The sequence below is a fragment of the Carcharhinus amblyrhynchos genome, chromosome 7, assembly GCF_965287045.1.
Source record: "Carcharhinus amblyrhynchos chromosome 7, sCarAmb.v2.hapA, whole genome shotgun sequence".
Taxonomy (NCBI): Eukaryota; Metazoa; Chordata; class Chondrichthyes; order Carcharhiniformes; family Carcharhinidae; genus Carcharhinus; species Carcharhinus amblyrhynchos.
The window spans coordinates 96,225,423-96,241,713 of record NC_137330.1 but is presented as its reverse complement, the minus strand read 5'-3'; the positions used below and the strand labels follow the sequence as shown (position 1 = coordinate 96,241,713).

General features: G+C 42.4%; 1 protein-coding gene across 1 annotated transcript in view; it reads left to right on the top strand.

Annotated features, from left to right (window-relative positions):
• Nucleotides 1–16,291, top strand: part of ascc3 (activating signal cointegrator 1 complex subunit 3) — a 522,713-nt gene that overhangs the window by 341,521 nt on the left and 164,901 nt on the right. Inside the window, exons 21-22 of the mRNA XM_080192820.1 lie at nucleotides 6,895–7,120; nucleotides 15,253–15,407. Of these exons, the coding sequence (XP_080048946.1) occupies nucleotides 6,895–7,120; nucleotides 15,253–15,407 (381 nt within the window). The remainder of the gene's footprint in view (nucleotides 1–6,894; nucleotides 7,121–15,252; nucleotides 15,408–16,291) is intronic.

Sequence of the window (16,291 nt, the reverse complement as noted above, 5' to 3'; positions counted from 1 at the left end):
TAATTTACCAGATGTAATCGTATTTGAAACATACTGCATGATCACATCCTTAGAAGAGTTGAGACCTTTGTGCCTTTTTTCCAATTCTGACATATTGCAGAAGTCAGTAGAAAAGAAAGACATTGGGACTTCCCACATAGAATTTGCCAACTTGTTGGAAAGTGGTAAGAATAAATGTCTCAAAACAAACCTTTGTGGAAGTCATAATAACCCACATTCCTCCATCATACCCCAAGTTAGGTGAAGGGAAGATATAACAATAATATACAAAAATTCTCAAACTTTTCTGTTGTCTTACTGCTCCAAGAAATGTAAAGGGAGTGTATATACTTCAAGATTTCACATTTCTCTACATACACTGCTTTCTACCTGTGGCAGTTTTCAGTGCAATGTATTTAACCAGCCAGCTGATTCAAGCTATCTGCCCTAGGCATGCTGTGACTTCAGAAATTAACTATTGTGCATAACTAGGAATAGAAATAATGGATGGGAACATCCAGCCATTTTTGCCCCATGATGGGAAAATCCTGCCCGAGGTCAATAGACCTTTGTATGGTCCATCACCTGCTTACAATGCAGCGGGGTGCGACAATCGTGCCCACAGTGTCAGTAATCCATACATTCCTGCATCTCCACAAAAGTGATCAAATCATCAGGTGAAGACTGGTGAATGTGCTCAGTGTGATGTTATCGGCACATAATTAACTACAAAGATTTTCTCAACCTGAGGGCTCATGCAGATCGATAATGTTGGTCAGCTGTTATATGGACTGAGGTTTCAGACCCTCTCTTGGGATGGGATTTTCCGCCCCTCAGCCCGCGACGTCTTTAGGACTTGGAACTGGGATGTAAAGTTGCAGCTGAACTGAATGAACTTTAATATAAGGGGTGGAATTTCACTAGCTCACCCCACCCATCAATTTTACGACTGCCTTGATTCAGTGAATAGTGGTCACAGGAACTTGATCGCAAAGCTCTTGACGTTAAGCAGTTAGATATAACACTTGGGGATGGGGAGAAGGCTTAATCAGACTTTTAAGTTGAATGATCACCCACGATCACAATGAATGGTGGAACTGGCTCGAAGGACCAAATTGCCTCCCCGTGCTTCATGTTGGATTTAATAACTCTTTTGTGCCTCCCCCACTTTGTTACTACAATGCATCCTATTTAAAAATGAGAAAAAATCAATCAAACTGAAATGCTGTTGATTATCTTTAGTTGGAACTGTAAGAGTAAAGGGTTAACATCAGAACTACACATGATACTGATGTAAAAATGACTGAGGCAAGAGATTTGGAATGGGGAGAAGTTCCAACCTTATGTAAAGGTCCAAACATGTAACTACTTGCTGTAGCTGAAGAGTAATGGTTTGGACAAACTACAGTCTCAAGTAGCATACCTTAAGAGAATAGACAATCCTCAAAACCCCAGCCTAGAACCTGTCCACACAATGAAACATGGTAGCAATAAAAATACCCAGACTTGCTTGAAAATAATATATGGAGCCCACAAGGAATCATATCCTCTAAGGAAGGACACAAGAAACAAAAAAAAAGATTCAGCAAGATGTCAGAACATCATGGGAGCAGCAGGAGCGAGATGAGATACAAACCCAGAGATTGGATAGCAGTGAGCACAAATCCAAAGCTGCAAGCAGCAGTACAGAAGCAGGGATAATTCCACTGCTCAGCACAAGAATGCATCCACACTCCTATCTCTAGAACCATATTAGAAGGCTTGTAACAGCTCCAGGACAGCTAGAGAAAAACATTTGCAAGGTATAGGAGAGCTTCCGGGTTACACAAAGAAGATAAAAAAGACCAGGTCAGTACACTGCTTTATGCAGTCAGAACAATTGCTGACAATGTGATGGCAATCATGATGTGGAGATGCTGGCGTTGGACTGGGGTAAACACAGTAAGAAGTCTCTCAACACCATGTTAAAGTCCAACAGGTTCATTTGGTAGTACTAGCTTTTGGAGCGCTGCTCCCGTGTCAAGTAGATGGGAGTTCTGTTCACAAACAGGGCATATAAAGACACAAACGCAATTTACAAAATAATGGTTAGAACGCAAGTCTTTACAGATAACTAAGCCTTAAACGTACAAACGATGTGAGTGGAGAGGGTTAAACACAGGTTGAAGAGATGTGTATTGTCTCCAGCCAGGACAGTTAGTGAGATTTTGCAAGCCCAGGCAAGTTGTGGAGGTTACAGATAGTGTGACATGAACCCAAGATCCCAGTTGAGGTTGAGGCTGTCCACACATGAGGACGGCCTCAACCTCAACCGGGATCTTGGGTTCATGTCGCAGTATCTGTAGCCCTGACGACTTGCTTGGGCTTGCAAAATCTTACTAACTGTCCTGGCTGGAGACAGTACACACCTCTTTAACCTGTCTTAACCTTCTCTCCACTCATGTTCTCTGTACCTTTAAGACTTGATTATCTGTAAAGACTCGTATTCCAACCGTTATTTTGTAAATTGAGTTTGTGTCTTTATATGCCGTGTTTGTGATCAGAACTCCCACTTACCTGACGAAGGAGCAGTGCTCCGAAAGCTAGTGGCTTTTGCTACCAAATTAACCTGTTGGACTTTAATCTGGAGTTGTGAGACTTCTTACAATGTGATAGCAAGGCATGGGGTTGATGAGATTTTTAAGAAGATGTCTTATTTTAGTCTCTGTCAGATTGTGATGATAGGGCAAAATTTAATAAGAGGAAGCAAAGACCAGGCAAAAACATGGATTTCTATTGTTGATAGGCTGTAAACGCCCCACCAAAATGGGCAAAAGCACTTGCCATTTTGAAATGTTTTCAGTGTGGTGGGAACAAACCACACAAATGAGAAGAATGTCCAGTGGAAGGGTATGGGGGGTGGTGTAATCCCATGGGTGAGGAAGTCAGAGTAGGAGAAGATCCCTGGGTGATTCAGGGTGGGGTTATTCAGGGGGGTGGGGTTGGTATGTGGTTGAGACAAGTCCACTGGGAAGTTGAGGGTTTTGAGGGGAGTCTCAGTCGGGGTCAGTCTTCATTTGCACAATAATTATCCAAAAATGGTTTAAATGCTTCTATCTTTTTCTGGGTAATTATTGATGTAGCCGTGTTGGAGCTTTCCAACATTTGCAAGTTTTGTTGTTTTTCTGGATGGTTTCCTGTGCAGAGCAATTGCCCAAGGGATGTTTGCACTTCTGGGCAATTGCTATGCCAACCCTACCTGTGAACATCCAGAGGGGATTCCCCCGTGCACCTTGGGGTGTTTTCTAATCTCAAACGCTGAGTAGATTGAAAGTTAGAGCCCTCTTCATTTCAATAATTATTCTCAAAGCCCATGGAAAGAAATTTTAAGCTTAGCTATCATGTCCATGAAACAGGTAACATGCAAATAATTGGTTAAGCCGAAGTTTGAATACTGTCCAGTTTTGGGTGTCTTATTTTAAAAAGGATGCCAAAGCTAATAGGTTGATGTAGAGATGATCCACAAATGATACCAGGGTGAGGGGATCCCTGAAAAACTAGGGGTCTTTTCATTTGGATAATTGGAGAAAAGTATTCCATTATAAATCAGGAACTGAAGGGCATAAATTTGATAAATCCTCCAAAGAACAAATAGAACAATTGGACAATGTTTTTAATATTATAACAAGTAATGTCATACAAGAAATAGAATCTGCAATAGTTTTAATAGAAAAACAGATAAATATGGCAAAAGAGCAAGGACCTAGGACTCAGAGGATAATACCTCTTGCAGAGAAGTGGCACAGATGTGATGAATCATTGCAGTAACCTTCTGCGCTGTGCAGTTCTTTGGGATATTTAAACTGGTGTATGAGAAAGTACTTTGAACAAGGTTTTTACAATGTAAGTTAGAGGCATTTAATTAAGGTGAAATAAATGTGAAATTGTAGAGGTGATTTTCTTTTACACAGGATAGCATATCAAATGTACCTGAAATTTAAAAAAAAGGATTGGAAACTTGTTGGAAGCTATAAAAGTCAGAAGTAATTGAACCCAGCCCTGAACATCTGGATAGCTACCTAGTAAAAGAATAAATTTTGTATGGTCCTTGTGAACCATGCACTCTGATATATCAAATTCAGATCGACAAATTTAGTACGTCTGTGTTCTGAGCAAATTGCTATTATGGTAATTAGTGGAGTCCACATGCTGACAATTGGCACATTCTAACTACACTGGATACCTTCAAATAACTTAAACATTGGACTTTTTTAAAATTTTGTTCTTACTTTAATTAAGCATGGTATAATTTTGTTTTCTTTTCACTGTGGGAATCTCGTCAAACCACACTACTTTATTACTTCCTCTGTTTTATACTGTTGTTTAGTTTCTTCCTAGAGAATACGGCACTTTATTCACGTATGGGAAGGAAGTTGAGCTCTTCTAGATTATCTTTCTACTCTTAAAAGAGCCAGTAATACAAGTACAATATGGTTTGTATAGTGCAAGACCACCATCTCATATATCCAGAGAATATTAAGTATATCCAACTTTCTGGGTGGCAGACTAAATTTTATTTCTTCCTATCATTTTGAGAGTCAGTTTGGCGAATTTGGGACTGAAATAGAAGTGATGCTATGTAAGGTGATTTCTTTAGAACTGTAGTTGCAAATTTTATGCTGAGTCCTCAATTTTTTTGAAAATCATTTTACGGGATGTGGGCATCACTAGCGAGGTCAGCATTTTTATTACTCATCCATAGCAGTCTTAGAAGTTGGTGGTGAGCTGCCTTCTTGAATCCCTGAGTTTAGGTACACCCACAATAAGGAAGGGAAGAATGGTAGGGAAGGAATGGCAATATATTTCCAAATCAAGATGGTGAACGGCTTGGAGGGGAATTTCCACAGGATGGTGTTCCCGGTATCTACTGCCCTTGTTCTTCTAGATGATAGTGGATATGGGCTTGGAAGATGCTGCCTAAGGAACCTTTTGAGTTTCTGCAATGCATCTTGTAGAGGGTACATACTGCTGCCACTGTTTGTCAGTGGTGGAGGAAATGAATGGTTTTGAACGCAGTAGCAAACAAATTGGCCACTTTTTTTGGTGGGTGTTGAGCTTCTTGAATGTTTTTAAGAGCTACACCCATCCAGACAGAATATTTCTGTACAATCCCGACTTGTGCCTTGTAAGTAGCGGAAAAGTTTTGGGGAGTCAAGAGACGAATTACTCACCGCAGGATTCCTACCCTTTGGCATAACTGGTCACCACAGTATTTATATGGGAAATCCAGTTCAACTTCTGGTCAATGGTGACCGCCGCGCCACCCCACCCCCCCCAACCACCACCACCACCGCCACCACCAAGGATGTTGATAGTGGAGGATTCAGCGACAGTAATGCTATTGAATATCATGGGGTGCAGGTTAGATCCCTCCTTGTTGAAGATGGCATTACCTGGCAGTTGTGTGGCGCAAATGTTATTTGCCACTGGTCAGCCCAAGCCTAGATATTGTCCTGGTTTGGCGGGATGTAAAATCCAGCACACTGTATTAAAAAATTAAATTCTTTTACCATTTGTTTCATTGCTCTTCGTAGGGGCAGCACAGTGGTTAGCACTGCTGTATCACAGCCCCAGGGACTTGGATTCAATTCCCAACTTGGCTCACTGTCTCTGTAGAGTTTGCACATTCCCCCTGTGTCTGTGTGGATTTCCTCCGGGTGCTCTGGTTTCCTCCCACGGTCCAATGTGTGGGTTAGGTGGATTGGCCATACTAAATTGCCCCTTAGTGTCAGGGGGACTAACTAGGGTGTTACAGGAAAATGGTCTGGATGAGATTGTTATCACTGCAGACTCAATGGGCCAAATGGCCTTCTCTGCATTGTCGGATTGTATGATTCTATAACTTGGCTGTGCACAAATTGGCTGCTACGTTTCTCAACATTTATAACAGTAACATCAGACAAAAGTACATCATTGGGTGTGATGTATTTCAACAGTCAGGTAATGGAAGGAACTATGTATATATAAATTTATTCATTCCTTATATACACAGAGATCCTAATGCAGATCTCTAGGGGGTACCCAAGTGAAACCTTTTTTCCCATCTCAGTATTTTTGCTTTAAAAAGGCTTCTTGTCATTTCTACCCTTCCCAGTGAGCTAGTGAAAGTTTAGCAAGTCAGTAATGTAATGACCTATAAGATGGGACTGGTTTATTTCCAAACCCTATGACAATGGAACCTTTTGCTAGAGGTATTCAACTTTGAAACATTAGTGTTGACTGGAAATTAAGCGGAGGTTCTTTGAAAACTATTCAACCACACCAGTTGCTGAGTTGCTTTTTTTCTGGAAGGAAACAAAACTGCAATAAAGTGCAGAGATTTGTTCAGATTCATAGGGTGGGATTTTTTGACACTTCCCACCAAAGATGACCCCTTGCAGTGGGTTGCATGGCGGCAGGTCGGGTGAGTCACGCAAAACGCCACATGTATCAGCAAGACCGGAAGATCCTGCCAGCAGCCAATGGCAAGCCGGAAAAGACACCACAGGACGGAAAGGAAAACATGGCCCATAGACTTTCCTAAATCACTGAAAGCCATACTGTGGCTTTATTAAATGTAATGTAATGTAAAGATGTAATTATCAGGGATTATCATCACATGAAGGTTTTTATTTATACTTATCTGCACTGATATACGTTTACAGAATCTTGCACAGATTCTGCAAATCATTGCAGTCATTTTTACAGTTAATAAACAGAATTTGGTAAAGTTTCCAGTCAGAGTTTTGTTACATTTGCAAGCTATTTCACTTGGTATTTTTTCCAGCAGCATTACAAGTCAAATTAGAAATGTAAGGAATAACTTATTTTCTACAAGTGAAGTTTATTTCATAATTCCAGTCTTCTAACTAAACTCTTTTCTTATTCTGTTTGCAGAATGCAGCTCGTATTATACGAGCCCTTTTCGAAATTGCCCTAAGGAGGCGATGGCCTGCAATGACGTACCGCCTCTTGAATTTGTGCAAAATAATTGACAGGAGATTGTGGGGATGGTGCAATCCACTTCGCCAATTCTCAGTCTTGCCTGGTCATGTGCTTATAAAACTGGAAGAAAAGAAACTCACCATAGATAAGCTGAAGGACATGCGCAAGGATGAAATAGGTAAAATTAATATTAAACGGACTTTTAATATCTAAGAGTATTGGGCAGAATTTAATGCTCCCTGGATGCAGAGGGTGGCATTTGATCAGGTAGGAGGGTATGGAATATGTACTTTGATTAAGTTTGAGGTGGGAAAGCAATTAATGCCAACTTAAGCGCTTCATCCCAGTGCCTGATCGAGAGACTCAACATAAGAACATAAGAAGATAAGAAATAGAAGCAGGAGTAGGCCATCTAGCCCTTCGAACCTGCCCTGCCATTCAATAAGATCATGGCTGATCTGTCGTGTCTCAGTTCCACATTCCCGCCCTCTCCCCATAACCCTTAATCCCCTTGCCTATCAAAAACCTATCAACCCGCGTCTTAAAAATATTTAGCGAGGCAGCCTCCACCACTTCAACGGGCAGAGAATTCCAGAGATTCACCACCCTTTGAGTGAAGAAGTTCCTCTTCAACTCTGTTCTAAACCGCCCCCCCCCTTTATCTTGAGGCTGTGCCCTCTAGTCCTACTGTCCTTTCTGAGCGGGAAGAGCCTCTCCACCTCTATCCTATCCATCCCATTCATCATCTTATATGTCTTAATGAGATCTCCCTTCATCCTTCTAAACTCTAACGAGTACAAGCCTAGTTTATTCAGCCTCTCCTCATAGTTCAACCCCCTCAACTCCGGTATCAGCCTAATAAACCTCCTCTGCACTCCCTCCAAGGCCAAAATATCTTTGCGTAAGTGTGGCGACCAAAACTGCACACAGTACTCCAGCTGTGGCCTCACCAGTGCCCTGTACAGTTGCAGCAAGACCTCCCTACTTTTATATTCAACATCAGGAGGTTGCCTTTTTTTTTTATTATCCCCAGCCAGTGACCCTCTGTGCTCCTCCACCCCCCTCCCCCTCCCACCCCATCCACCTGTGATCTAAGTTCCTCAATGATCCTCGGTCTCTCCCTGGGCACACTACCGACAGCAGCTACCGCTGACAGAGGTGAGCTTCTAACCTCTGATAGGTACTAAAACCTGGGGAAGATTTGACGCTGGCCAGTTAACTGCCTGGCAGACATTTAATTGTGTCAGGCCATCCCCAGCAGAGGTGATGTGGAACTCGCGTGCCGATGAGACACCCATCACCAAGATTAGATTCCACCTGTGGCGTTGAACATAGCAGCAGACCATAGCAGGATTAATGTTCTCAGTGATATTTTCTTTTCCTAGCGTATGATGCTGCATCACTGGGAATGTTGTTTTCACAAGTGGCATTGCTATTGTTGCAGATTATGTGATTTCTGTGTTTAACAAACTGATACCTTCACAATAATTGATAAGTCTGCAACTGTAAAATGTAAATAAATGGTACTGTTAAAGCACAGGACTTATTAGCTGTCAGTGTAACTGCGAGATTTAAATGCAATCTTTAAACAGGTCAGATCAGAAATTAAAGATGTCTCTTTTTACTCTTGCACTTGTATTTATTTGATTTGATTTGATTTATTATTGTCACATGTATTGGGATACAGTGAAATGTATTGTTTCTTGCTTGCTGTCGACAAAGCGTACCGTATGTGGAGTACATCGGAGAGAAGGAAAGGAGAGGGTGCAGAATGTGGTGTTCCAGTCATAGCTAAGGTGTAGAGAAAGATCAACTTACTATGCAAGAACCCAAAGATTAGATCACCTGATACACTTATAAACATTCTACTTGAATGGTTGATATGATCTATTGAAACCTGGTGTCCTTGGTTGCGTTATGGTCTTTTTAACGCATACCTGTCCATGCCTTTGACTGTATATCCGTTGTTTGTTTTGTCTCCTTGCAGAATTTGGTTCTTTTAAAATTACTGTTAAGTTGAGCAAAGTTTCAGGTTCTCTGAGCTTTAGTACCTTTCTGAGTTAGCTGAGTTCACTGCTGCATGTGATATAATTTAAAGCCCTACATTTAAAATACAATCTTTCATGTCAAGCACAACTCTATGTAAAATTTCAATTTTGTCACAAGATGAAGCAATTGTACCTCGTTGATTTGAGAAGTGTAATAAGATGCATTGAATCAGTCAATTTTGTTATTGGAGTTAGGTTTTATTAAATTTGTATGCATATTCTATAATAATGAAAAGGCAAGACAGATGGAATATTCACTTGACAGCAGTCCTTTTTGTTAGTTTTGATTATCTTTGACTAAAACATTGATCTGCGTGTGACCTAAACTGCAAATAGGCAGTCAAAGGATATAATTTTCTTTATGTGCAAAACTATGACTGGCAAATGGAAGTCAGGTAGAGGCATTTGGCTCATGGCCTGTCTCTGAAAGGTCTGTCCAATTTAATCTCTCAGGAAATTTTTCACAAGCATTGTGAAATTACAACAGAGATCAGGCAGCCTGAGCTGTGAATCACACAATGTTTTCTCTGGGGTGCTGGTGTTTCAGAACTCGAATGGTTGGTTGTCTTGGCTCTCAGCCAACCTTACATAATGAGGCTTAGCTGAAAGCTGCAGCAACCATTTGAGTACTAAAACACTTGCCCCCCAGAAGAAGCAGATTGGTTGACAGCCCAGACTTCTTGATCTGTGATTTGTCGTGTTCCGTAGGGGTCTGTACTTGGACCTCTGCTGTTTGTGATATCTATAAATGATTTGGAAGAAGATGTAGCTGGTCTGATTAGTAAATTTGCGGATGACACAAAGATTGCTGGAGTTACGGATAATGATGAACATTGTCAGAGATTACAGCAGGATATGGAAAGGCCGGAAAATTAGGTAGAGAAATGGCAGATGGAATTTAATCCAGATAAACGCCAAGTGATGCATTTTGGTAGACCTCATGCATGGGGGAGCTATATAATAAATGGCAGAACCATCAGGAATGTAGACACACAGAGGGATCTGGGTGTGCAAGGTCACAGATCCTTAAAGTGGCAGCACAGATGGAAACAGTGGTGAAGAAGGCATATGGCATGCTTGCCTTTATTGGACGGGGCATAGAGTTTCGAAGTTGGCATATGATGTTGCAGTTATATAGAATGTTGGTTAGGCCACATTTGGAATACTGTGGCCAGTTCTGGTCATCACACTACCAGAAGGACATGGAGGTTTTGGAGGGAGTGCACACAGAGGGTGGTAGGGGCCTAGAATGCACTACCAAGCAAGGTGGTTGAGGCAGACTCTCTTGGATCATTTAAGACTTAGCCACATGAACAGACTAGGAGTAGAGGGATACAAATAGAGGGTCTAGTTAGGAACACATGATCGGTGCAGGCTTAGAAGGCCGAAGGGCCTGTTCCTGTGCTGTATTGTTAGAACATAGAACACTACAGCACAAACAGGCCCTTCGGCCCACAAGTTGCACCGATCACATCAAATCTTTGTTACTCATTCTTTGTTATTTTGTTCTATCCCTACTGTCAATTGCACAGCGTTTGTTTACGTAAATTAAGTGGTTCAGGGTTTGTAGTGCTGTTATTGTTGATACTTGAAAGGGTCTAGACAATACTTTTATTTACTAGTAGAGAAATTACTTGTTTTACAACATAGGAGAAAGTTCCAAATTAATGACTTTTTAAGAATTTTATTTACACAGACCACTATATACTACAAGGTTCATTAGTTACGGAAAGTGAACGTGGCTCAATGAGCATGGCCATGCAATACCTAGGCTTCGGGTATGAGGGACCAGGGTGGATAGAAAGGCAGGGCTTGGCATAGAAGGTATGAGAAGCCATAGTGAGTGAGTGGAAAGGCATAGCTTGGCACAGGGACATGAGGGGCATTGGGATGGGTATAAGGACAGAACTTCACATAGGGTATATAAGGAGCACCTTTTGAAGTTGCTTTTTAAAAGGACCCTCGTGTGGACTAGGGTTCACAAATCCTTTGAGGGGCTGTGAATCGCGACTTCTTAAAAAGCTGGCCTGACTCCATGAAAACTGCGAAAGAGCAAAAGATGCCAGTCCCCAAAGTGGAGCCGACTAGATCAGGAATGCTTTTGACAGGAACCAGCCCACACCCTTAAAAGGCATTCCAAAAATCAGGCAGCCCAGGAATGGGGGCAGGAATCCCAGGATCAGGACTCCTGCCAACTCAATAAAAATCCAGGCCAATACTTCAGCTAAGTTCTAACGAGTGATTTGTAAAGATTAGACTTGACTTCCTTGTTTTGGTACTTGGTACCCCTATTTTTATTCTCAAAATAGTAATCTTCGCAATTAAAGACCTTCAGCAGCCTGTGGGAAAATTAATTTTCTGGCAGTTGCTTATACCTTCAAAGTAAATGATTGGAGCTAAAGAGAGGAAAAAGGCAGATAAAAATAAATAACTTATTTTAAATTTGGAATATGGTTAGAATATATTAAACATGCTATTCATAATAAGAATAAGAATGGAGAAAGAAGAACACAGCATGAACTTTATTTTTGTTATAATTGAGTGTTAATTGCAAGTATTAAGTTTATTGGGAGAGATTTTCCAACCTCTCCGAGCCTGGTGCAGATTGTGCCGTTCCTGGAGAATGCCGTACAGGCCTAAAAATCAGTCCTGTGCCCAACACCAAAAGGTTTGTAATCTTCCCGGTCCCTTTCCAATGGCACAAACCAAAAGGGAGCAAATCAAAGGGTGTGAGGCCAATTAACATATTTAAAATAGCATTTAATTGTGCATAGCCCATAAAACGATGTATTCTCCCAGCTGGGGGGGGGGGGGGCGTGGTTGGCGGGCGCGGGGGGGGGTAGTGCCAGAACAGAAAGAATCACTACAGGTCTCCACGAGCAGAGACCAGGCCTGATGGTCACACTAGGGGGCTCAGAAGTGATTGAAGCCCTCGAGTGATTGGGAGTTCTAGTTGGGCACTGCCAGATGGACGCTGTCAGTGTGCTAGGGGCAATGCCAAGGTGGTGGGTCCTGAGTGGGAGTGGAATCTGAGCAGGGGAGGGTGGGGGATTCATGCAGGGGTGGACATGATGGCCGCATGTCGGGGGCCCATTGGGACAGCCCTGACACCAACAAACTGTGTTGGGGAGAGGGTGGGAATCATGCCACCAATAAGGGTGGAAGTTCCTGATGTCTTGGGGCTCCCTTCCAAAATGGCGCCTGAGCACTTTGCAGCCATGCTCACCATTCTCCAAAAAAATTACTTAAATGTGGGACGATTGTGGTCAGGACCACTACTGACAGACCAGTGCGTATCACCCTGGTATTCTCATGTATATTCGATCTTGCAACCTCATCCTGCCCAGTTTTCAGCAAGGCAAAGTGGTAAGGCCAGGCGAATGGTTTAAAATCAGGTTCTTTCCACTTTCTTTGCCCCCTCACCAATCGTGCCGGCACTGATTTGTCAGAAAGGGCGCAAAGCCAAGTTAAATATTGACATCCTTTGAATGTCATTATTGAGTCTTGTATACTGTCGTTTGGGCTCACTTACTGTTACACACAAGCTGAGGTTCTCCCCAACAAGAATCACATATGGACACAACCAACAGATGGTGGTGATGATGTTCATGGGGTGGATGGGAGCGATTGGGGGGAGGGGCAGCGGCGGCGGTTGGGGGGAGGGGCGGCAGGGGCGGGGTTGGGGGGGACAGCGGGGGCAGGGGTGGGGCGGGGGGCGGGTGGCAGCAGGAGATCTCCCAGTACATTGGGGCTTCTGCAGAATGGCACCCCAGAGCTCAGCAGCTGGCTTCCCCAGTGAGCTGAACCTTCACTACACTCCCACCCTGCTGGCAAGAATTGCATCCTGACACTTTCATTTTGAGTTAAGTGCCACAAGATTACATTTTCAAACTTGCCCAAAAAAGCAGTCGGAAATTCTCCTGCTTTCTCGCTCATTCAGCACTTCAAATTTTTTTCATAAAATTCCACCCCAAGTTTTTTATTTGGGAAAGCTCCAGCCCTTATGTCGATGTTTGGTCCAGAGCCACATGTGCAAGCTGAAAGTTTAAATGCTTGCAGACAATCTCAGGTTATGTGAATGTGCCTAATATGATTTGCAAAATACCTAGAAGCTTCAAAACAATGACGTTTCAGTAGATTACCAGATGCTTGTAGCTTCATGGTTGAGTTTATTTTTGTAGTGGCATGAGTCTATTTGCCCGAGATTTTACAAGCAGTAGTTTGTTTATTTTTAATGGAAGTACATTGAGGCTGGATTTATTTGTCTCCAATCCTCCAGCTAAGCAAATATTTTATGGTATAAGAATTTATTTGACAATTTCAGAATAAGAGCTTTCTTGGGCAGGAAAGAAATTTTGTACTTTTATTAAAAATCTCTATATATGGAGGAGCCAAACTTACTGTTTTTATATCTGGGTAAAAAGTCAGGCAACACCAGGTTTTAGTCCAACCGATTTATTTGATAGTAAACTCACAAGGGTGAGTTTACTATCAAATATTCCGGGGAAGTGCCGGAAGATTGGAAAACGGCTAATGTTACGCCGTTGTTTAAGAAGGGTGGCAGGCAACAGGCGGAGAATTATAGGCCGGTTAGTTTAATGTCTGTTGTAGGTAAAGTGTTAGAATCCGTCATCAAGGAGGAAATAGCGAGGCATCTTGAGGGGAATTGCTTGATAGAACAGACGCAGCACAGTTTCGTTAAGGGGAAGTCATGTCTGACAAATTTACTGGAGTTCTATGAGGATGTGTCGAGGGCGGTGGATAGAGGAGAGCCAGTGGATGTGGTCTTTCTTGATTTTCAGAAGGCGTTTGACAAGGTACCTCACGAGGTTATTGCAGAAGGTAAGGGGGCATGGAGTTGGGGGTAGGGTGTTAGCGTGGATAGAGGATTGGTTATCAAATAGGAGACAGAGTGCTATTCGGGTGCTATTCGGATTGGTGGTTGGTGACTAACGGAGTGCCCCAGGGGTCGGTGCTGGGGCCTCAGCTATTTACCATTTATATAGATGATCTGGAGGAGGGAACCGAGTGTATGGTGTCGAAATTTGCTGATGACACCAAGATTGGTGGAACGGCAAATTGCGCGGAGGGTGTGGAGTGTCTGCAGAAGGATCTAGATAGGCTGGGCGAATGGGCCAGGAACTGGCAAATGGAATTTAATGTTGGCAAGTGCGAGGTGGTCCAGTTTGGTAGGAATAATGGTAGGGAGGACTATTACTTACGTAGCGAAAAACTGCAGCAGGCGACGGTGCAGAGGGACCTTGGGGTCCTTGTGCATGAGTCGCAAAAACCCAGCCTGCAGGTGCAGCAGGTGGTCAGGAAGACTAATGGGATGCTGGCCTTCAAAGCGAGGGGGATTGAATATAAAAGTAGGGAGGTCTTGCTGCAGCTGTATAGGGCATTGGTGAGGCCACACCTGGAGTACTGTGTGCAGTTTTGGTTGCTGCACTTACGCAAGGATATTTTGGCCTTGGAGGGAGTGCAGAGGAGGTTTACTAGGCTGATACCGGAGTTGAGGGGGTTGAGCTATGAGGAGAGGCTGAATAAACTAGGCTTGTACTCGTTAGAGTTTAGAAGAATGAGGGAAGATCTCATTGAGACTTATAAGATGATGAATGGGATGGATAGGATAGAGGTGGAGAGACTCTTCCTGCTCAGAAAGGACAGTAGGACTAGGGGGCACAGCCTCAAGATAAAGGGGGGGCGGTTTAGAACGGAGTTGAGGAGGAACTTCTTCACTCAAAGGGTGGTGAATCTCTGGAATTCTCTGCCCGTTGAAGTGGTGGAGGCTGCCTCGCTAAATATTTTTAAGATGTGGGTTGATGGGTTTTTCATAAGTTTGGGGATTAAGGGTTATGGGGAGAGGGCGGGAATGTGGAACTGAGCCACGACAGATCAGCCATGATCTTATTGAACGGCGGGGCAGGCTGGAAGGGCTAGATGGCCTACTCCTGCTCCTATTTCTTATGTTCTATGTTCTTATGTTAAATAAATCGGTTGGACTAAAACCTGGTGTTGTCAGACTTTTTACTGTGTTTACCCCAGTCCAATGCCGGCATATCCACATCATGATTTTTATATCTGACCAGGATAGGCTGCATTTAGAGAGCAAGTAATATTAGAAGGTAGACCATAGGGAAATTTAATTTATTTTGGAAAACCTCAAAGAATTATTTCAGTTTGGTTATTTGCTAGTACAAACTTGTCTAACTTTTTGTCAAGGTGTATGTATTTGTTTAATCAAATCTTATTCCATTTGTAGGCCACATGCTACATCATGTGAACATTGGGTTAAAGGTGAAACAATGCGTCCATGAAATTCCTTCCGTAGCTATGGAAGCAAGCATACAGCCTATCACACGCACTGTCCTTCGAGTCCGACTGACCATCACTCCAGACTTCAAATGGCATGATCAGGTAAGAAAAAACAGAATGAAAGGAAACATGCAAAGGTTCACTTGGAGAAGTAATATCTGCTTTCTTGTAATTTCCAAAAGATTTTTTAACCAACAATTAAAATTCAATGGTAATGAGCATTGCATTAACTAAAAATAAAGATGAAGGTATCAAAAAGGAATTTGTTAAAGAAAGGCTGCAAAAATGTTCAAATACTATGGTAGGCAGTATGGTTAGCACTGTCACCTCATAGTGCCAGGGACCTGGGTTCGACTTCCAGTTTGGATGACTCTCCATGCAGAGTCTGCACGTTCTCCCACATGTCTCTGTGGGTTTTCTCCAAGTGCTCCGGTTACCTCCCACTGTCCAAAAGATGTGCTGGTTAGGTGCATTGGCCACGCTAAATTTTCCCTCAGTGTATCCGAACAGGCGCCAGACTGTGGCAACTAGGAGATTTTCACAGTAACTTCATTGCAGTGTTAATGTAAGCCTACTTGTGATAATAATAAATAAGTTTTTAACTTTATTTTTTAAGCACACATTTTAATTTACTATTAAGACAATGCTGTATAAAATATAAACTTCTGCTTTAAAATACTTTCATTCATATTTCTCAATTATTGAAGTACTGATTGCTGATTTGATGATGGCTTCTTTTGAGTGATCAGGGTGAATTTTTGAAAGTGTGACACACTTGCAAGTTGCTTAGTCAGATTAATTTAACTAATCACACAACAAGGTACAAAAGTCAAGCATTCAGCCTCTGAATGAAAAGTCATCTTGTGTTGAAAGCAACAGCTTGTACTTAGTACATATAAGACAAAAATGTTCAAGGGGATCAGACTTAAGCAAATTGTAGAATTAAGAGTGAACAAAGGTATCACTGAGGCATTAGGTTTTAAAAA